This window comes from Opisthorchis viverrini, assembly GCF_000715545.1.
Source record: "Opisthorchis viverrini unplaced genomic scaffold opera_v5_7, whole genome shotgun sequence".
Lineage (NCBI taxonomy): Eukaryota > Metazoa > Platyhelminthes > Trematoda > Opisthorchiida > Opisthorchiidae > Opisthorchis > Opisthorchis viverrini.
In genome coordinates this window covers 1,675,339-1,698,416 of record NW_008751663.1, presented here as the reverse complement: position 1 = coordinate 1,698,416, position 23,078 = coordinate 1,675,339, and the positions used below count along the sequence as shown (strand labels likewise).

Here is a 23,078-nt window from a genome sequence, read left to right as displayed (position 1 = left end):
GCACAGGGGAGTTGAGTGTTCGGCAAAAACGACAACGACTGTTTTTGCGCTAGATCGAGGGACTTTGCATGGTCGTATGCGGTTTTAAAATCCAGCGACTTATGTTCCAGCAGTCTCTGGCGTATAGTATTGGAATGAAGTCCACTAATAAATGCGTCTCGTAACGCTTCATCGGTATGCTGTTCTGCACTGACGGCTGTAAAGCGGCAGTCTGGCAATAAACTGCGAAGCTTCTGCACAAACCGATCAAGGTTCTGAGCTCCGTCCTGTTTACAAGTGTTCAAAAGATGCCGTGCAACAACTTCATTTTTCGGCTGTACGTAAATTTCTCGCAAGGTTTCGATGGCTGATTCATAGTCTTTGCAGTCTTTGATGAATCGATAAACACTAGGGGAGACGTAATTGAACAAGGTTTTCAGTTTATCTGGTGAATGAGAACCGATTGACTCTAGGAAGTTTGTGAAAGTACAAAACCAATGCTCCCAGGTATCTGCTGAGTCTTGAGTATTGGGGTCGGTATCGAATCGTTCAGGACGTAAGAATCGATCCATTGTTCGAAAACTTTTTTGGATGAGTAAATTGTTGTATACGACAAGGGTCGGAGTGCAACGACAATCAGAATGACAATGGAAAAGACTGAGGGCCCTAAAGCTAGGCTTTATTCATCCAAAACTTTGACATTGAGAGCTGGAAATGGAAGAAAGTGATTTAGCAACAAATGATGAAACGTTTGAAAAACGGAGCAAATATATAACAAGTAATGCCCTTCTCCTTGTGCCCTGGGGCTAGGCCGGCCCCCTACAGCCAAATAGGTCAGACTATTGAGTTATTGGCTGCGGGGAGGGTCCACCAAGTAAACCCTAGCAACCGCTGTTTCGCGGTTCAGACCCTTGTGTCACAGACTAGGGTTAGTGTCTCCGACCAAAACCCTACATCCTCCCACTGCTTTGTGGGTTAGACCTTTGAGTCAAATGCTCAAGGTTGGATACCTATAAACACCCTTCTTTGGCCAGGGTAACCGGGAAGTATCATTCGCCTGTGAAATAGAATATAAAAAACAGTTCAGCTATAACATCCTTCCGGTGCCTAGCTTCCATGCTACTCGGAGGAAGCACGAGGGCTGGAATACTACCAGGTTGCCCAAGCTTAGACAGGGGGAGTCGAGTGGCGGAGGTCGGGTTCGAACCACAGACCTTCCGGTCAGTAAACTCGTGCTCTAGCCACCTGAGCCATCTCGCCCCCCATTTTCCTGTGAAGCTCTCCCTTCATTGGCCTTCCACACTCCCTCCCTACCCATTGAACGATGCAGTATAACCAACCCATCTGCCAATCCCCTAGCACTGTTCCGTGTTTCAACCGTCGCCCAGAAAAATAAACCAAAATGATCACCTGTCAACCTCAGAAGATCTTCCCCACGTTGCAGCATTTAATATCCTTACTCTATGTCAAATTGGGCAACAGGCATCCCTAGCTGAAACCTTGCTCTCCCGCTCTATCGATGTGTATGGTATCTCCGAAACACGCATACAAGACCCCACTTCGGTCGTGCTCCTCAAGCCGGTTAGAACGAGCCCAAATGTTCCACATTTCATTCCTCGGGTATCCGGTAATCCTTAGGCAGTGGCACGTGTTATCTACGGTGTGGGCGTTGCACTCAGCCCCAAGGCTCAAAGCGCCTTACTGGACTGTATCCCAGTAAACAGTCGCCTTTGCGCTCTGCGGTTGCCTGGCTCAATTAAGATTAACTTAGGTCGATGTGGTAAACGGTGTTTGCTTGTCATATCAGAATACGCCCCAACAGATAGCAGTTCTGAGACTGAGAAGGACTAGTTTTACCAAGATCTGTCACGACTACTTTCTTCGGCAAGAAGGACGGATATAGTAATCCGGACGGGTGATATGAATACCCGAGTTGGACGACTAAGTCCAGAACAAGCACAGTTAGGTGGTCGATATGGAGTCAATGCTGAGCGTAAGGATAATGGACAGCGACTTCTTCAGTTGTGTGCAGATCATCGCCTGTTCCTGGCCAGTACGAAGTTCCATCACAAACGCTCGCGCCGAGTTACTTGGAGGCCATCTACCACAAGACGGTCATGGATTCAGTTGGACCATATGGCTATCAGTTACCGATGGATTGTCGTTCCTTCTGGGGTACGCAACTTGACGCTGATCACGCCATCGTACGGGCCCGCTTAGCACTTCGCTTTCCGCCAGCACTGCGCGTGCCAAAAGAGAGCAGCTTCGTTTACCAACTTCGACAGGTTTCAATAGCTAAAAGGTATCGAGCTGATCTGGCCCGAAAGCCACTGGAAACGCACAGTCATCTGGACGACGAAGATTGCTTGGAGGATGAATGGAGACGAGTTAAAGAAACAATGCTACCAGCTTTCAAAACTGTTTATTCAGCCCATCTGACCTGACTCAGTGAACACTGGATACCTTCGAGATAAGCAGATCTTATTGCTGCCAGAAAGGCTATACAGCAACTAACGACTATAATGGCATGCGCAGATCCATCAAACGCCAATTAATCAGGAGCTTAAAGAGTGACAGAGAACACTGGTGGATTTCGAAGACCCAGGAGATGGAGAAGGTTTTCGCTGCAGGCAACAGCCACGTCCTGTTTCAACTGATTCGAAGAACGAGTCAAAAGAAGGCAGGTGTCAGTGAGACAATATGCAAAGAAGACGGAACAGCACTTCGCTCTATCAATCGCCGCCTTGAGCGGTGGGCTGAGTACTTTCAAGAACAGCTCACCTGGTCCCCTTCAACAAACCCGCTGGAAGAATCAAGCGGGCCCGAATAGAACATTGACACCAACCCACCATCAGCAACCGAAATCCAACACGAGATTTCAATCCTAAAGCGCGACAAGGCACCTGGCCTGGCACCTGGTCTACACCCCGCGCTTTTCAAAGAAGGTGAGGAGGTCCTGGTGAGCAGTCTGACAACTATATTGCAGAAGATTTGGAACGAAAGCAATACCAGCCGGACGGAGCTCCTCGACGGTCATCCCAGTTTTAAAAAAGGGAGCAAAAACGCCATGCAAAAACCATCGTGGTATCAGCCCGATATCTGTCGCATGTAAGGTGCTCTCTGGCATTATCCTGTACAGGATGATGGATTATCGGGAGAGACAGATTCGTGAAAATCAAGCTAGGCTTCGCCCTGGTCGAGGATGCATCGACCACATCTTTACCTTGAGAGAAATCCTTGAACAGCGCCACTTCTTCATACGTCCCACGTTGATCGTTTTTCTCGATTTGAAAGCTGCTCTTTGATTCTGTCGATCGTCAGCAGCTTTGGCAGTGTCTGGCGATCAAGATGTCCCAGATTTCCCTCCCTTATGAGGGCACTGTGTGCGAACTTCTGTGGGCACATACGAGTATACGGCAAGCTCTCATCTGAGTTCACTACGTCCAGTGGTGTAAGATAAGGTTCTCCTCATTCCCATCCCCCTTCAGCTTTGTTATTTATATGCTGCTTGGAATTTCTCCGCCTGTCTCTGAAACCTCAGGAGTCGAAATGCTCGCGGGACGCTCCCTCACAGATATTGAGTATCCAGGCGGTATTGCCCTCCGTGGTTCAGATCCTTCCCAAATGTGGACGATTTTAAATGACCCAAATAACTAACTCGCACGGTTTTCGATGCGCTTCACACCTGCAAAGTGTAAAGTGCTGTTACAAGACGGGCTGGGATCCAACCCACATCTCATGCTTGCAGGTGAGCCAATCGACGTGGTAGATAAATTTGTTTACCTCTGGCGCCGTGACGTGCGCTTACCTGTTAAGGGAAGAGTTTACACTGCGGTGGTGCGACCCATACTGCTTTATGGATCAGAGATGTGGTCTCTACGCGCAGAGGACACACGGAAGATGTCAGTGTTTGCTCATCGGTGTCGCCACAGCATTAGTCAGGTCTAGTGGGAACATCGGATCAGTAGTGCTGAGGTACGCCAGATAGTCTTAAGAAAGAACTTTCTCACGATAGATGAATTACTCAAGCTTCATAGGTTGCGCTGGTTGGGACATGTACTCCGCATGCCAGAAGACCGTCTGCATCACAGAGCTCATTTCTCTCAGCCCTGTGCTGAGTGGAAGTGACTGTCTACAATCGTTGTCTCAGAATCATAGCTAGTGTGGGTTGGTGTCGGCGAATCCGTAGTGAGGCAGTTAGAAAGCGAGTTTTCGGTTTCGCAATGGGTACTTCCATTGAAGAATGTGTCCAGCACTAGAAGCTGCGTTGGTTGGGATATGTGTTGCGTATGTCGAACCATCGTTTGCCGAAGAGAGTACTGTTTTCAATGCCCAATTCAGAGTGGCGTAAACAGAGAGGTGGCCAACCCTTGACTTGGCAGAGGAGCATGAAGGAGACCACGAAACGCTTGGGTGCTGTCGGTGCTACTCGCCTTCCAGGATGGGGACCGCGTGATCCTCACTGTGCTGGTTGAAGACACTACAAGATATGGCTGCCAACCGACGTCAGTGGCGTGCTTGTTGTCAGTTTCTATCCAGATTGCTTGAGTGAGTGTCTGGAGGTATAGGTACCTCCAAATGATTGTGGTCTTCTTGCTCGACTAATAAGCCCGGATAGCTCTCGACAGAGAATGGCGTTCTCAGCCCCCAAAACTGTAGCCTGTTGGGGCACACCGTTTGGGGCACTACAAACAGATGCCTCTTTTTCTACGTCGAGAGGCGCCGCGCTTGGTTTGGATGGATAACTGAACGGCGCAAAGACGATTGTTCACTGGTAGTCAGTCCATCAAATGTGTTTAGCTCTGGTTTTGAGTGCAACTCCGATGCTATATATTCCATGAGCCAACGCTTCTAGGTCACCGGACACGCGGAGAGTCAAATGTGAGAGCCGAGTTCGTCCTTGGCGTTCTGCGGTGCATAATCACACCCGGGTCTTGTACGCGTGTTTCGACAGCATACGTCGATTTAAGGTAAGTATAAGGTATCGTTAAGCGGCACGTGTTTGCCTTGTTTGACGTAGACTGTGGACGTTCAAAGTTCCCATGTAAAGGATCTCGTGGACTTAGAAAGGTGTTACTTTGTTCATCAGTAATATTTATTCAGGTGCATCAGGCTGATCAGTCAGATAACTGACACTCGAATGACTCAGCAACGTTCGCTTGTGTGATGGAAAGGGGTTGGGAAGGGACATCGGTGGACAAAGAATTGTACGGGCCGTACAACCGTATCTACCAGGCTACAGTGAGGTCTGTTTTGTGTATGGCCGTGAAATGTGACCTTTGTTCGAAGATATCAGGGCGCACCCAGACAGAAGAAAAAGCACATGTGCAGACAGTGACGCATCCCCAAGCTTTGTTCATCAGTAATATTCAGCCGGGTGCATCAGGCTGATCAGTCAGATAACTGACACTCGAATGACTCAGCAACGTTCGCTTGTGTGATGGAAAGGGGTTGGGAAGGGACATCGGTGGACAAAGAATTGTACGGGCCGTACAACCGTATCTACCAGGCTACAGTGAGGTCTGTTTTGTGTATGGCCGTGAAATGTGACCTTTGTTCGAAGATATCAGGGCGCACCCAGACAGAAGAAAAAGCACATGTGCAGACAGTGACGCATCCCCAAGGTTACCATCGGTACGACACGTCCGGAAAGTAGGTGAGTCGGCGGCTCCCACCAAACACGGCTTAGCAACAGACGACCAGCGAAGTGGGCCTGAGATTGTTTACGACCGGAACACCACCATTGGCTGTACGGAGCGAACAAGTGAACGACCATATTTGGCCAATTAGTCATCCTATATATTTACGCAGACGCTCTGTTTTGTCCTGACAATACAGCCGTGTCCCCAGTTCTCTGTCTTCTTCCTATCGCGTAGTCTGGCAGGCTCAGCGCAGGCGTAACCCCCATAGACGGCCACCTCAAGATACAACAGAAGACGGGGGTGAAGTCCTCAGTCTGTTTGATCTGTTTGCTTGCATTTGGGAAAAGGAGTCTGTCCCATACAACTGGGGAGAGTTCGTGATAGTGCTCGTTCTAAAAAAGGGCTCGTAGAGTGTGGTAACCGCAGGGTGATCAGCTTGACCCAGTCGTAACGAGACTGTTGGCGTCAACTGTGCTTCGCCGCCTTATGGTGGCTCGTGAGATACTGACTCGAGATTCCGGTCTGGTAGCGGTTGCCTTGACCAAATCTCCACACTTCGTCAGGTGCTAGAATAACGCCATACGTACAAGCGATCCATAATTCTAGTGTTCCTGGATTTCTGAAGCGCATTCGACTCGGTTCATCGGTCTGTTCTTCTTGACACGTTTGGCCACCAAGGAATGCCTCAGAACTTCGTGAACATAATAAGCAAGTGAGTGTATTTCTCGAAAACGGTCCAATTTGGGCTCAAGTAGAACATAAGATTGACGGAAACTGTGACTGCGCCTACCTGATGAACCCCAAGAAGGGCGAAACCGGCCGTGGACTGTCGAAGAGTTTTCAGCAACCATGTGAGTAGTTTCCTTCATGAACATAATAAGCTCTTTATATTCTGCGTTCCGGATATGTGAGAATATACGGCGAGCTCTCTGAAAGCTCTATACACAAAGCGTCGTCCGCCAGAGAAGCCTACTCTCTCCATTCCTGTTTAATTTCGCGATGGATGAAATCATGAGACGAACGCTGGAAGATCTTCAAAACCTCAGTGTTCAAGTTGCCTCTGACTAAAACCTTATCGATCTGGAATATGCAGGCAATATCGTTCTGGGCTTCAGAGAGGGGGATAAGGGGCATTTGTGTTTGGATGAACTGACCAAAGTCATCGCGTCCTTTGGTATGCTTTTTGAATCCTACTGCGCCTGGTCAGAGACGGTGCAAGATATTTCTTCCAATCAATGTCAATGGCGTTCTTGTCGGTTTCTATCCAGATTGCCTGAATGAGTGTCTGAAGGTGTAGGCACTCCGGGCTGATTGTTGTAGACCAGCGCCAGCTCCTTTTCCCGTCCATTTTTCTTTTTTCTTTCACGATAAGCCTTTCGAATAAATCAGGAATAAATCTTGGTTGTGCAGCAGTGAAGCATCAGTGTTGAACACTTATGTCCTAGTGTCGATTTTTTTTACCTTGACTTTTTTTTCTCACTTTATTTGGTAGATACATCCTCAGGAACACAAGAACTGGTGAAGAAGTCTTTGTTACGCGCTGATCCTGCATCAGGTTTATTCAATTCGTCGGAACAGGCACTGTTTCTAACGCGATTTCAACGCCATCTAGCGGATTATCTCTTCACTTGTGGTTATCCAAAAGCCGCGTTGAAGTTGGCCAACGAGAATCCAGATCTAAAGGAACTCTGTCTGACAGAATTGTTTGAGGAGGCAGTGCTGATTGAGGATGCTCTCGCCCGTGGGGACACTGGTCCGGCTCACTCTTGGTTGCAGGAAGCCAATTTTAAGTTGAAGAAAAATGAGGTGAGACCAAACATCGACCGCTTTCAACAATGGAGGTCTTTGTTCATATCGAAGACCTCATTCTCCAGCTTAAACGTGCGACTTTCCTCCTTCTCTACGCATTTTTTGTTTTAAGATTGTTTTCTGAGTGTCATGGTGGAACTGTTTTTTTTTGTTGTGAAGGAAGGTCCTTTGTTGAGAAGCGTATGATCCTAAGAGTTACTTGCGTTTTGGCACAGCATTCATTTTGAACATTCAGCGTCACCTAAATAGGTTCAGTACGCCGTGCTTGTGCTGCCTCTGTTCATCACATCATCGAGACGGCTAATAAGCAAACGGAAGACAGCTGCGATAAGTCTCCTACCAATGCATCCTCGTTATATGGAAAATGTATGACTGGCTAAGTAATCCAAGTAATGACTATGGTTACGGCCGACTTCTTCATTTTTCTCTTTTCGCACGCCTGATCATTCATATGCTTTACCATCAAACCGACCTATGCTTTGTTTTTGTCTCTTTCCCCATTAGAGTGTCTTCGAATTCGATTTGCGTGTGTTCGAGTTCTATTTATTGGTTCGCGAAGGCAAGAGAATGGAGGCAATACAGTAAGCGCTTTTTTGCTGCTCGCCATCTGTCGCTGGGTTATGTTCCCATTCACCAGTTTTTTTAACCAGATGCCCAGCCTTCCAGCCCACCATTTAGGTCCACACCATGAACCTAGTAAGGTGCACAGCGCTTTGTCCAGGTGTATTTTGCCATCAGTCCAAAGCACCTTGAGTGATTCAGTCGCTCCGAATGTTTACGTTATGATTGCGTTTCCGATCGTTATTCGGTTTTTATCGCGATTGCATACGCCTGTGGTTGACGGTTTTTAAACTGTCTGAATATCGATCTTCTTCCTCGTCTCTTCATGGTTTTTGTGACGGACGGAATGAATCTTGTGTTTACACACTGTTTACTTGCACACTGCTACTCTTCGACGCCCTAGTTTTGTTGCTTGGACCAATTGAGAAAAACGCTTACGGCCATGTTAATGCGCCTAGCAAACGGAGCAATGGTCGTCTCCACTAGGTGGTGTAAAAACGTTTTTAAAGTCTGATTTCTGCTGGGGACTTGAAAGAAACAGTCATGTGTATCACACTAAGGCCTTGGGACTACTAATTCTATTATATTAACAACGCATTGAGCGGAGTTTGTTAAGGCCGTGTGTACACACAGTGCCTCTTGGTGTACTTCCTCCGGCTGATCGTTTCATGTTCGAGTTGCATCTCTTTTAGGGCCTTTATTGTCCCCAGGTTAGCATCACCTCATCTTGGGTCCAGTCGTTTTTTCCGAAAGTGGGATGAGTTTTAGTTAGTTGAATGTTTTAATCTTTTCTGGTGCTTGGTACTACGCATTCGCTTGCCGAAAACTTCGTGGCCGTTTCGTATATCATTTCAGGAGAAACTCGGATATAACCACATGCTTCGTAAACTTCAGGAGAGTTGTTCATTCAGATATCATCGTTGGAGACTTCTGACTTCCTTTGACCGTCAAAGTGATATAACCTTTCTCCGGTCGAACCTTTGAAGTTGGCCTGTTTGCCCTTCTGTAGGTTTCTAAGTCGAACGCTAGTCGCTCCGTTGTTCCAGCAAAACGGTAAGTACTGAAGGACCATGATATCGTGACCAGCGACCTCGTATATTAAGAAACGGTATGCACGGGTTGGTTAGATTAGGGAAATGCTACCATTGCAGGGTAGGGTCACCTGTATGGAAAAACCGCGTGAACGTTCCTCGTTAACTACGGACCAGTGTGATGTCCATCCTAAACAAGGCGACATTTCGTACAACAAGAATGGGTTATTTTGTGGAAATTTCATCCTGTAAGTGAAGCCGAAAAGTGAAAAACCGGGAAGCACTGTACATCTGTTACATCCCTATTGGGAACCATCAGCAGTGTGGGTCTCACGAAACTCCGGCGAGTCTCGAACCCGCGACCTCCTGACTTAACCGTTCGGCCACGAGCGGCTGATCAGCAGTGTGATTACCTAGCACTTAGGATATAGCGCCGCTCATCCTTCAATCACGGGATCCACATCACGCGGTCACAAGTATCGACTCGCTCCCCGAACAACGACATCTCAGATGTCAGTTTCACTCATCGGGTGAAGTTTATTCTTCCACTGAGCTACTCATAGACCATTGGCAGTATACGGAGATTCGGGTTTTTTGTGGAGATTCCGTTCTTTAAGGACTGGGTTTCTGAGGCTCCTTTTTGCACCTGCAGATCTTTGACTCGACTAGGTGTTTTTCGCCGTCTACTGGTTTTCTCATACGAGTGTCGTGATAAACTCTGACTACCCATGTAGTTCTTCAACATTGAGCTTCATGTGCCCTTGGCACTCAAATATCCCTCTAGCTTATTTCAGTCTTTCGTTATTGGCGATCATGTTACAATCCACTGCTTGTTTCTCAGCTGTAACTCATGTACTCAGGTTACGTGAGCTCCAGCTGTCACAGTTTACACCACCGGAAAACGAGACAGCGTTGGAGTCAATGGCATGTTCAGTTAGTTCGCAAACTGGTCAGCTGCATATTAAAGGCGATAGCATGATGCATGAGTGCCACTGTCTGTGTGATTGAGCCTTGTCTTCCAGTGTCATTAACCATTAGTGAGTTGAGTCCTGGGGTCCGCAAACTATGTTTACTGGTTGGTTTTTCCTTACTTCATTGCCAGGTCATAGACTGTCTACCGCTCGGTCAATTTCACTTAGCACAGGGCTGAGTGAAAAGAGCTCTGCAAGGAAGGTGATCCTTTGGTATGTGAAGTACATGTTATAAGCAGCTTAAGTTATGAAGCATGAGTGGTTCATCCATCGTCGGAGAGATCCTTTTCCCAAAAAGCACCTGGCGTACCTCAGCAATGTTAATCCGATGTTCCCACCAGACCCGTCAGTGCTTATTAGATGCCAGTAATCAAACTCTGACAGCTTTCTCTTGTCCTATGCGCATACAGGTCGTGTCTCTGATCCATAAAGCAGTGTATAATCTGCCCTTAACAGACAAACGGACGTCAAGCCGGCTACATAGGCGTTGCAGTTTGGTAAACGTGGTGCTGGCGTTCCTGATACCAGCAGTACTGACGTCCTCAACCAGTCTACCGGAACTTATACAGCTGCTAGTTTAAATAAATTTATCTACCACGTCGCCTGGAAGCATGAGATTGGGGTTTGATCCCGCCCAGTCTTGTAGCAGCACTCTACACTTTGCACGTGTGAACTGCATGCCAACTCGTGCGGCAGAGTTGTTTAGGTTACTTAGAATGATTCGAATGTTTGGGGGACCCGAACCAAGAGGGATAATATCGTCCTCGTACTGGATGTCTTTGAGCGAACGTCCCGGGGGCATCTCGGTCCATGATGTTTCAGAAGCAGGCAGAGGAATTTCAAGCAGTAGATCAGTTACAGATTTGAACTGGAATGGTGAGAGAGAGCAGCCCTGTCATAATCACTGGACGTGGTAAACTCAGGCGAAGCTTGCTTTGTACCTATAGGAGCCCATAGGAGTTCGTATACAGTCCCCTGATAATGGATATACATTCGGAAGGAATATCTCTGGTTGTCGGCCGCCACCAAGATTTCTGACAAATTAGCCTTGATGCCAGGAAAAACAGTCAGCTTATGACGTTTGAAAGAGTGACGCTACTCAGGAACCTGTCTAAGGGTAAAGATAGGGTAGCATCATCCTTAGTCTGGGTGAAACCCAGCTTCGTTCCAACGAGTTTCCTTTCCGGTAGTCGATCAACTTGCGCCAATTAATGCCGGAAAGCACCGTGGATTCGGAGGTTACCAGACTGATTCCACGTTGTTTGTCGCATTACGTTCATGCGCTATTTTTAGGGGCTAGAATCATCGTCAGCTCTCTCAATTCCATTGGTATTTTGTTTCCGTCCCAAATCTTCCCTAGCTGGGCTGCCACCTATTGTTGCCTTTTCACAAGCACCATGTTGCTCCCTTTCAGGCACGCAAGGAAATACATGAGCTCAATCAAGAAACCAGATGAGTATAAAGCCACCAAACTGGGACAAGCAATGGTCCTGCTTGCTATGCGAACTCCAGAAGAACTCCAGGCTAAAGCTGTGAGTTTCACTTTAGACCATAATGATGACGATCTCGAAAGCGCGCATCGTTGAGTCTTTTCTATCTCAAACATGAGGTGTTTGGCACTGTGACATCCACTGTCCTAAAGCACGCTTTATATAACGAGTGTTTCTATAGTTGTCCCGGTCTATACAACTAACATGCTAAAATGTCACCAATCAGCTGTTTTTGCATTGGGGTCGATTTCAAGCCAATTACTCGACTGACCCGAGTTAACGAACGTCACGTGGCTGTGCGTAGTTGGACGTTGTTTTGAATTCCCAGTTCGATACTTGGTACCACGTCAAATAGCCTGTTTGTTCAGAGTGTCTTTCAAGATCTCAGCTACCGCTTTCACACTCACGCAGCACAAGAATTACCTCATAAACTCTTCTTTAGTATCGGTTTCGCAGATTGTGACACCGATGTTGTTGCTGACCTTTTCACTAACGTTTCTAACGAAAGCATGACTGCAGCTGTGTATTCGAATAGGATTTCGTCATCAATTTCTCTTGGATCAAGCATATTTTGTTTTAACTGTAGGAGTCCGACGCTCCGTTGTGCACTTATATGAGTTGTTGTTTTGAGCATCCCTGTATTTACCGGATGAATTCACCGACGGAATTCACTAGGTTAGTATTCTCGCCGTGCTATACCACTGGAAACCTCGATGTCACAAACTCGGACCACAAACCTGCCAAATTTAGCTAACTACCTTTCATGCCCGTATTTTGGTGGTGTAGACCATAATAGCGAATGTATTTAGTAATTTTTCCCCAATAATTATTATTCCAGGAATACAATAACCTGACGGAGAAATGGATTGTCAAGCGTGCCCACGAAGTTCTAATGGATTTCTATTCCTATCCGGCCTACTCCCCTTTCCAACTGATCGTCAATGCTGGTATATCTGTGATCAAAACACAGTATCCTTTTGTTGTTGTTGTTGCGTGTCACGTGTTTTTTTTGCGTGTTTTTACTGTCCCCGAAAGCGTGACAACTTAGCTACTCACGTGCTGTATAACCCTGCGAGAAGGTATAGATTGGTTAGTTCAGCTACTCGTAAATAAAGCTGCGATTTCCTAGCGAAGTCGTTCGACTGCGAAGAGCACGACAATCGAAGCCTATAGGTAGAACGCAAGTTCAGCAAGCTAATCGCTTTGAAATACAGAAATGACTAAAACAGCGTGGAAACTCAGATGCTAGCCGATCACCATTTGTTCGACATGTCGTGGCCAACAGAGTAGCTACACTAGTGTTCTAATCGCCAATAACCACCAACCTATCCACTATATCGGGATGTTTTTTTTCCGCATGATGAAGGCCATTTTGAATGGAGCGCGGTTTCTTGTGTGCCTTGGAGTGTTGTTTTGGACGCATTGTAGCGTAATTCACTATAACTAGATGTGCTATCCAATTAGGTTACCTGTGCTCTGAAAACTGTTTGACAACGTCTCGCCATATTTCTTGTGTAACAGTTGCCATTTCCCATGCCGTCCTCTGACAATGGTCGTATTCCTTATAACAAAACTTTGCGCTTATACAGTCAATGTTATGACTCAAAATCGCAACACAGGGATTGTGCAGTTTGTCACCCATTGATCAACCAGTTGGCTGTCCCACTGCCTTTTGGACGGCATGACCATTCGGTGCTGACCTGCTACCAGACGGGTCTGCCGATGAACGAGCACAACCTTCCAATGTCACTTCCAAACGGTTACGTTTACAGCGAAAAGGTAATTTGTTTCTTTCCTCTTGCTTCTCGAACATCGCTAGTATTTGGGTTTCGTTGGTCGGTAGTTGCACCTGTACAACTATCCCCTAGATAAGTCGATTTCGATGTATGAGACCGCTGTGTTCATTGACACTGATTTTACTGGCCCAATAATCAGCCAGTGAACAATGCTCATAGGCAAAGGATCAAATTGCTAGAAAGAGCATCGTTTTGGTGCTCTGCGTTTGGAGGGGACATGAGACAAGAAATTCTGGATGTAGTAGACGTCATACATGCGTGGAAACTGATCCGTTTTATGTTGTCGAACACGGATATGTGAAGAATCAACGATGGGTCTACTTGACGAGAAATTTACCATTGCTATAGCAATTGAATCATTTTTTATTTGCAAATACATAGTTTCGACGATTTTTTGTGTATAAAACTCATCATTAAACAAACAAACTTGAAAAGTACTATAACTTAATGACTGACTGCAACAAGGGGGGGTTCACTCTGGTCGAGGATGCATTGATCACATCTTTACCCAAAACAGATTCTTGAGCATAATCACTCTTTCAAACGTCCTACGTTGGTCGTTTTTCTTGGTCTGACTCTGTCGATCGTCAGAAACTTTGGCAGTGGTCGGCGACGAGAGATATTCCTTCCCAGTCTAAATCTTCCATGAAGGCACTGTACACGAACTCCTATGGATGCGTGCGAATATGCAGTAAGCTCTCGTCTGAGTTCGTCACATCCGGTGATGTAAGAAAGCTGCTGCCTCTCACCACTCTTATTCAACTCTGTTATTGATCTGCTGCTCGTAATTTTCCTGCCTACCTCTGAAACCTCGAGGAGTCGAAATGTCCCTAGAGCTTCGCCCACAGAAATTGAGTATGTAAACGATAATGTTCTTCTTGGTTCAAATCCTTAAAAAGCCTTAATATTCCTGCTGCGTGGTTTGGTGTGAGCTTGACACCTGCAGAGTACAAGATGCTGCTACAATACTGTGTGGAATCAGACCCAGAAACTCATGACTGCGGCCAGGGCATTATTTTGTTGTCTGTCAAGGTCAGAGTATACACTGCGGTAGTACGATGCACACTGCTTTGTGGATCAGAAACGTGACCTTTCCGCTCGGAGGATATACAAAAGCTGTCAGTATTTGCTTATTGGTTTGGGGTTCGAAACCCACCCTGGATAATTGATTTCTCCTGTCTAGACTCTGACAACTAGGCAGTATCTCTGTCTCCGTACCTCTTGCAGGTCGCATAGCATCTGCGCAATGAAAGTATGCCGCTTTCAGAACTGGCCCTTATTCACTTATCTTGATCCCTTCCCGTTTTGTATTGTGCAGATGTTAGCTTGACGATCGCCAACAGAGTAAGGTCCTCGCCATTGTACACCTAACATCTGTTTGTATAAAGACGATACTAGTCACATATCGCGTCAGCACGTGTGCCCCTCAGATCAATAACTGCTTTTCGAGCATCGACGAGCCTTGCGGTCGTTAACTTCGCGTCTTAGCCACTGGGCTTTCTCAACCTAGGAAGGGCGACATGTGTGACAGGTATATACCACTAAGGATTGTGAGTAGTGGCGTCTTTAAAACCCCAAACATCACGTCTGCAGGTAATTGGTTGTCGCTTTCGCATTCATCGATTAGAACGGAAGCAGTGACTAAAGATTTTTTTCTGTGATGATTCATCTTCGCCAATGCATAAAAAATCAGGTACATGGTTGGGTATGTTCGCCGGTGGAATGGTAGGCAAAGGTTACACAAGTCGATCAGTGATGGAATCATCATCACCATCAGCTGTAAAAACCGCGTACCTGCCGTACACTAGTTCTATCTGTCACGGTTCCGTTCACCGATAATTTGGGAAGGTATCGTAGATATCTACACAATGGGGGCGGTGGTGGATACAAATCGTCCAGCTGTAGCACCCTTTCGGTAACACATGCGTCGTAGGAATAATGTAGATTTCATTGACTGCAGTGTCCTTCGTATCTTTTCCCAAATCCAGGTCTACTTGGCTAAGTTGCGTCTTTGTCCCTGTTGGTCTGCTCATCCGTCAATAGAGCCTATTTCCATCTTTCAGGGCATCGCTGAACTCACTGGACCAGATGGGATGGTCACGTGTCCACGGTCGGGTAAACGCTTCAAGACTTCTGAAGTGCAACGAGTGTTTATCCTATAGTGTTTTCACCATTGTTACTCGCCAGGCCCATCCTTCCCTGGACCACTTCTTCGCCTTCCTGCAGTTACTTTATATGAGTACAGCAATACAGCTTTCGGACAGCGACGTTCTTCCAGAAATGCTGCCAGATGTTCTTACATCAACAACGAGACACGCCGCTATCTCCCCTTCTGGTCACAACGATCGCACATTGACTGACTACCTCTTGGCGATTTCGATCGTTTGTTGTCCAGGTAGGCTTCCGAACAGCCTGGACCAATCCTCATTTCAGTACTTGTTTTTTTTTACTTCTTTTCAGCATCATTATCCTCCGATTAGCTGTGGCTTTTCTTCCCCAACCAAACATGCAAAGTACACATGCACAGTTGTGAGTTGATGGTCTCGATCCCCATATCATTCTGTACTTGCATTCAGTCGAATCGCCTTAATGTACTTTAATCTCGCCAAAACTACACTCGTGATTTTTTCGTTGCTGACCACCTCTTAGGGATCTTTTCAAGTTCCACAGCTTTCAGCTTGCTGTAAATCCAAGTTTCGTTTTCGTTTGTCACCGGTTCGCCTTCCCCTATACTTCACCTTTCTCCCCTCTCCCTCTTCTCGACATAAAGTGTGCATGACTAACGAAACGTTGTTGGTATGTATAGATTCCACTTAATCCGGTTTCTTGGCCTTTACATTCAGGGCTAATTCTATTCTGCCGGGCACAACGAACTGAATGTAGCCAAACAGCTCGAGTGAGCAGTCTTTGTGACGATTAGTATAGTGCGACCTATAAAGGAACACGGGGGCGAGATGGCTCAAGTGGTTAGAGCGCGAATTTACTAACCGGAAGGTCCGCGGTTCGAACCCGACCTCTGCCTCCCAATTTCCCCTGTCTAGGCTTGGGCAGTATCCCAGCCCTTATGGTTCCTTCGGGTGGCATGGCAGCTGGGCATCGAAAGGGTGCTACAACTGATCGTCATCATGAAGGAACAAAAAATTGGCAAACTGCGTTCACTGCAACAAAACCCAGGTGGATAACGACAACTTCAGCTTGGCTGTGTGAATGAACGGCAACCCTACCTCGTTGACTTACACCGAGTGCCTTGAATGCGGACCACTGAGGCCAACGGATTTCCAGGTTTGCACAAGCAACTGGGTCTCACTTGGGCAGCTGCGTTAGAGAGGCTATTCCGGAAACCTAGTAGATGGACGTCGATGCGTTTCAGGGATCATTGTTTTTATCTATGGGTAAAGTGTAGCGTGATTTGAGCGCATAAGGTTGTGGCCGGATCTCCTCATGTCCCTCGACGCAGCTCCTGAGACCAACATTCCTCCACTCTTGCCCATCTTGTTTGTATCAGAATAGTCAGTTTGGGGGGGGGGCAGTACAGCCGTCATTCGAACACCACAGTCGTGGATGCCGCTTAGGATGCTGAAAATATTGACCAGATCGTTGATCTATAGTTCGATGTCACCCGTCTCACATTGTTGTTTCAGGTCTGGCTTTCCTAGGATATTACGGGTGAAGGTATCTATCAGTCTGCATAAGCATTCCAGTTAACTGCGATCGACGGTGTTTCAGCTTGCCAAAAAATTTCTGTGACGGTGAAATCCGTTAAACACGTGGTATGTAGACCGCAATTACGTTCATAATCACGTACACAATTAAGCTCAGCAGAGTGGTTCTAAATCGAGATGTCCTATTCCATTCGAACTGAGATCCCAAGGTGTGAGTGCACTGCGGGAAGGCCACCTCGCAGGTGATTAACATCGGAGTCAGTAACGTCAATTTTGGTACTCATACTTCACTTCCGGCAATTATAATTTTTTTGTTTGATAGTATTTAAAGCCTTAAGATGTGAAAATTAGATGAAAGAAGGACCTGATGCTAACCTACTGCAAACATTTTGAGGTGCCTGCACCACCAAACGCTTGATCAGCCAATCTGCAAAAAAATCGAAAGCATGAACGCCACCAACATCGATTAGTCGCCATTTATTGCGGTGTCTACGGCCGAATGTAGCAGTAGTCATGGGAACTTCATCCGGGAAGCTGGACCGCTTTAAACACACAAGCTCTTCGTGATCTCTTCACCCCTCTGCCAAATTGCCCCTCATCAACCTCGCATTCTGAAAGAGGCACGGGAGACAACACTTGTCTCAATAGGTGTTGTTTTAGCGTGCGCAGCACACGAACGAGCCACCGCAGCTGACGGTGCTGAATGTTTACGGCGATTAAGATATCTGCTGCACGACCAAATATTCATTTTCTAACCGCCTCGTTGTTATCCGACACCCGTAATATATCCGAGATGCCCCAGATCATCAGTTAGTAGAGGCTTCGTATGGGAACCATAGAATAGTACAGGATCCACTGATATGCACTCTAGGCACCATAATTGATGCAATATGGAGGTCAAGTATCGGGTCAGTGAGATTCGTACACTCATTTCACCAGACATCCATCCGAGTTAATTCAATTTCCGAGGTATGTACACTTCTCCACGACCCGTGAGCTTTTCCTTAGGTTGTAAGTGGTATGTTCAGAAAGTGGATGTTCTGATGCTTGGCACTTTGTAGTTGTAATAATCATGCCGAAAAACTGATGGTGCTTTGTAGAGACTCGGGTTATCTACTGGTTACTGTGGTCGAATCAGTAATTGGTGACCATCCCTGCTACAAGGTGCATTCTGATGCATTAGTGTGATTAGACTGGTTAACGGAGGCATGTGACATCTAGCCGGCAGTGTATAACGTTCGCTGCTGCGCATTGGGATGGTTGCCACCAAAGTACACATCAATATTGTCATCGTCAGACACGTGGACAGTGGAAAGTCGACAACCACCGGACATTTAATCTGCAAATGTGGAAGTATCGACAGACGTGCGATCGAGGAATTCGAAAAAGGGGCCGCTGAGATGGGTGAAGGCTTTTTTCAAGTATGCGTGGGCACTTGACAAAGTGAAGGCTGAGCGTGGACGTAGCATCACAATTGAGATTGCTTTGTGGAAGTTCGAGACGGAAAAGTACCTCGTTACTTTCATGGACGCTCCTGGGCATTGTGACTTCATCAAGAATATGATGACTGGAACTAACCAGACTGATTGTGCTGGCATGGCTATTCTTATTCGCATAGTTATTCCCTGATTGCCATCACAAAATACGAACATTCCAGTGGTGGACTCACAGTTCACAGCAGCTGCAGAGAAATTTACGTGGACTGAACCGATGGGCGCCTTGTTGCAAGAAATGATCATCGTGCCCCTCTTTGGTTCCAGAATGTAATAGGTAACCAAATATGGGAATCGTTGCACGATCGTAAGCCACCGCATTCAGCAGTCTGTATGCTTTTAATCACATGCCGCTGAGTTGACTTGACCTCATAGTTCACCAGTGTGATGTCTGTCGGTACTTAGGTGTTCCCCGTTTCGCTGAGGCCGCAAAAATCAATTGGTTTTCAACTTTAGTGTTTATCCGGAGAAAAAACTGACCTGATATTTACTTCACTACTCAGAGGACTATTAGTCTGTACCACCTGTGTACTTCACGTTTTTAGAGGCTGCAATAATTTGTTTTTCTTGTTCTCAATAACTGGGTACTGTTGTGCCCTGTAGAATTTACTCACGGAATGGAAAATTCCCGAGGACCTGCTTCTCAGCTGTTGTGTAAAATTTAGACTCTCTCTGCCTAAATTTCATTTCAGCACATTTCACTTTCGCTGATGGCCTGTCAAAGTATGCTCGTGAGTTTACTCTATGCGACTCGAATTCTGGCATTCTAAATGTTACAGATATGTATTGGTAGTACATTGTCCTATGGTCAAATCACCTACTGTCAACCCTGCAATAAATGCAGGTCACACTTTGAGAACAGGTAAATTAAAGCGATCCAGTGATATGAAAGCGAATCAGGCGGTAAGTGTCAAAGCTTGGGACCAGCGGACTTCCACGGATAGTAAACATCAAACTGTTTGCCTGTGCAAAATAGTCTAGGTTTTTAGTGTTACTGTGTGACTGGATGAGGACACGAATCATCCTGTACGAGCAAACCTAAATTTTCGCATGGAACGGAAAATTATTCAGATCTGCTACGAATAAATCCAGGAAGGTATCCAAGGTAACCACAAAACAACGTACTTCTGGATGATCTTTACATTTAGGTTTCCTCACATGCTTTCACTATGTAGTATTTCTTCATATTTAACTTTGTCATCTCGTAGATTTTAAAGCGTAACTCGAGTGTTCTTGCAGTTGTCACTTGCCACACATCCAGGTTGATAACCATGGGTTAGCTGATTTATAGTTGCTTGAGGTTTCAACTGGTCTCCTATCTAAACGGGCTGGCATTGCGGTTATTGAGGGATGATCACGTCTAATTGAGTTATTCTGGCCCTTGAAACGTCCCTCGATTTACGGACCACTGAATGAGCCCCGCGGCACCTCTACCTTGGTGCCGCCCACCACGGGTCTCCTCTAGCACGTGATTGTAGACTCCACATAGCGTGTCAGGTGATCGATCACAGTGGCGATCGCACTCTCCTTTTCTAGCCGGACTGCCTAGCTGAAGTTTTTTTTCTGGCCTTGTGTGCAGAAATTATTTTGGATGGGGTTCACAAAGTGCGCTGGATCGATCCCGCTGATGGCATCTTACCCAAACACAATGACCGTGTGCGTTTATTTTATTGTTGTTTGAGGGTTTTCTGGATCATTTTCACCAAGGTTCAATGTAGCAAGCCCCAAACTCTTTCCTTAGCTTCCAATCTTTAATAAACCATCCTTTCTTCGTGATTGTATGGCAGCTGAGCGTCGGTATTTACCAAGGTAATGCTTTATATAGGGAATGACAACGGAAACGAGTCCAACAGATTTTAAGACAAGGGTTAATCCTATTGCTTGCCATGCTGTTCGAATCAGTGTCCTGGCCAACACTCTTCAGTGGATAATTGGAATGTTTGCCAGAGAGGGAGAGATCAAACAATCACGTTTCTTTTGGAATAGTCTTAAGCGTCCAGAAGATCATACAAATGGGACAGAATGATAACTTATTGATTTACAGAAATCCGGCGCCATATGTACCTCAAAGATACGAATGGGTGCGAAATTTCCCACCGACCTCACTTTTTGATGACGTTTCGTTTCCCATGAATGATTAAATTATGACGCTGATTGTGAAGATGAGACATCTCCTGAAAAGAACCGCTACCCAGAGACTACAGACTGTCTAGTTGGAATGGCCAGCGGAAAGTTGATTCCTTTCTCCACCACTGATAACACCACTCGAATGGAGCAACCAATACATGACAAATTCAACCAGAACTAAATCTTTCAGGTTTAGTGACGTTATGCAGTGGACAGATATCACAAATGTGTTTGGGTTGCCAATTGATGTGGACGTGATATCTGTAACGAGTACATGTACTTTTTCAAGGTCTATCGTGACGACTGAACAGGAGGGTTTAGTCTTATTGCAGTGTGTTATATCTGCTGATTCGTCAATCTGTGGTATCTGCTGCTGACCCGCTCCAGCGCCTAGTTGCCGAAAAAAGACTCAGNGTGCGAGTGTCAGCGGTCTCAAGCTATTTATTGGAGGGACACTGTCTAAACTTGTCCAATGCCGATGCACACGTCTGACTTTGGTACAAGGCTGTGAAGCGCTGCATATTGAGGGGGCGTTGTCTGTCCGGACAACACCTAGCGGAGCTGAAGGTCTCGGTAGATCTCGGGCATTCGGTGGTTGCTTTCAGGAGGCTGACCTTCCTGATACGGTGAATGTCGGGTAACCTATAAATGTTGTCCAAGCGTATATGCGAAGAACCCCGTCCGTTTTCCTAGTAAGTAGGCAAGAGAACGCCAAAGCCACATCATTTTCTTGACTGACTTTCCACCTGTCAAGTTGGAAAGGAACGCAAACTTGTCTCTTGTTTTACTATTCATTTCCAGGCGGAAAACCGCCCAGGCGAGCCATCCTTAAGTAACACCTACTCTGATGGTGCGACATGCAAATTATTTGCCCCTCCGCCGAATACAAAACTGAAATCCTGGTAAGGAATGTAGTAGGAATTTTTATATGAGATGGATCTCTGGGGTGTTATAAACACGATAGCCAACTTCAAATTTGCTCATTTGTGCATTTCAGTTTTCTTGAGCTGTTCGACAGGAAGGAAGGTACCATCTTAACTAAATTTCCCTTATCTTGACGATACTGTAAACAATTTTAATCACGTAAACTCTAGTATTTCTGAAAAATAGCTCTCGCCTAATGACTCAAACCAGGTGAATCAAGGTGTTGTCATGATTGAGTGTCCTATACACATTTCGGTTATCGTGCCCGTAATGTGTTGTTGCACTTGGTTTACCAGTTGTCACCACTTGGTTTCGTTTTCTGAGTTTTCGACCAACAATACGGTCGCCTGAATGATCCACTGTGGTAGCTTCAATCATTCAGCGCTTGTTGCCATTTCCTAATGATATTTCATTGACACAGCATTATGTTTGCCTCATACAGATTGAACTCTTCCCCATCACGAAATCCCAAATTCATGGAACAATTAATGTTCTGTTTCACCCACCTCATCTTGCCTTGTTTGACGTCAGGACAAATTCTTCACTCTCCTAGATGTGGCATGTGAGGAGAGGTTTTTTCAGATATCTGGTCCAAAGCATAATTGTAGGTTTAGTGTGCGTTTTCATGTTTCATGCGAACAGACCATGAAAGTAGCGATGTTCCTTCGCCTCTTTTGAGTATGTTCTTGGGTGATTTGAAATACCGTTAAATCGGCCTCGATTTGGAGACGAAAAAAACTGAGCAGCATGCTGGTTGGCAAGCATATAACTCCACGACTACACACCCTTTGTAAGAGATCTCACAACTGGCTTGCACTGAGGGAGGAGTACTATTAAGGCTGCGCTAGTTTCTACTTCCATATCTCAGTTGTAGTTTAGTGTATCCTCCTCATATTCTGAAAATAAGTTGTATCGCTCTATGAAATGGCTTGCTCAACTGCAGCGTTACGTACTGAGTTGTACCGCACTACATGTCATGGCCTTTTGAAATGCAAATACTACCACCCTTTATCGCATGCGAAAAAGTATCCTCTGGAGTGGTTGTACAAAACTCTGGAATGTTTTTCACTGGGTCGTTAATAGTATTAACTTCAAGTTTACGTATTCATTGAATACAAATGCAGTGGGTCGCGCAGCAGCGTACCAAACGTCCTCAAGGCAGTCACTGTATAGGCTGCAAGCAGCTTCATCGAAAGTCGTTTTGTTAGGTCAAATCCACCGATGTTTCGTAGTTGTGGAATGGTCTGCAACTAGTTGTCTGTTATATTTGTAAGAAAGCAAGATGCTCCCAGACCTTTTGATGCAAACAGCCTTCATGTGATTGATACCGAGATTTGTTACCTGGATTGTATAACCAAAACGACCACGGTAGATTCGACTTGTAAAAGCCTACTGCAATTTTTGAATTTGGCGTTTGCAAGGCATTCATTTGCCTTGCCCGTTCAGCTTAAAATTTGCCTCACTGAATCTCACATTTTGCTATTCTTGCCAGAGGTGAGGCACGTTTTGGTCCATCTCGTCTTACAATGGCTTTGATCTGTCAATGCATTGCCAAGGCACTTTTTGCATCCTGTTCTGCCTCACATGTGCATG

The 23,078-nt window shown here is 46.0% G+C and overlaps 1 protein-coding gene across 1 annotated transcript in view; it reads left to right on the top strand.

Annotated features, from left to right (window-relative positions):
- Window positions 1–23,071, top strand: part of T265_12616 (hypothetical protein) — a gene marked incomplete at both ends in the record, with an annotated part of 27,737 nt that extends 4,666 nt beyond the window's left edge. Inside the window, 8 exons of the mRNA XM_009164625.1 lie at window positions 7,114–7,427; window positions 7,935–8,011; window positions 11,408–11,525; window positions 12,322–12,452; window positions 13,073–13,262; window positions 15,343–15,440; window positions 15,740–15,808; window positions 22,978–23,071. Of these exons, the coding sequence (XP_009162889.1) occupies window positions 7,114–7,427; window positions 7,935–8,011; window positions 11,408–11,525; window positions 12,322–12,452; window positions 13,073–13,262; window positions 15,343–15,440; window positions 15,740–15,808; window positions 22,978–23,071 (1,091 nt within the window). The remainder of the gene's footprint in view (window positions 1–7,113; window positions 7,428–7,934; window positions 8,012–11,407; window positions 11,526–12,321; window positions 12,453–13,072; window positions 13,263–15,342; window positions 15,441–15,739; window positions 15,809–22,977) is intronic.
- Between the last annotated feature and the right edge of the window lie 7 nt (window positions 23,072–23,078).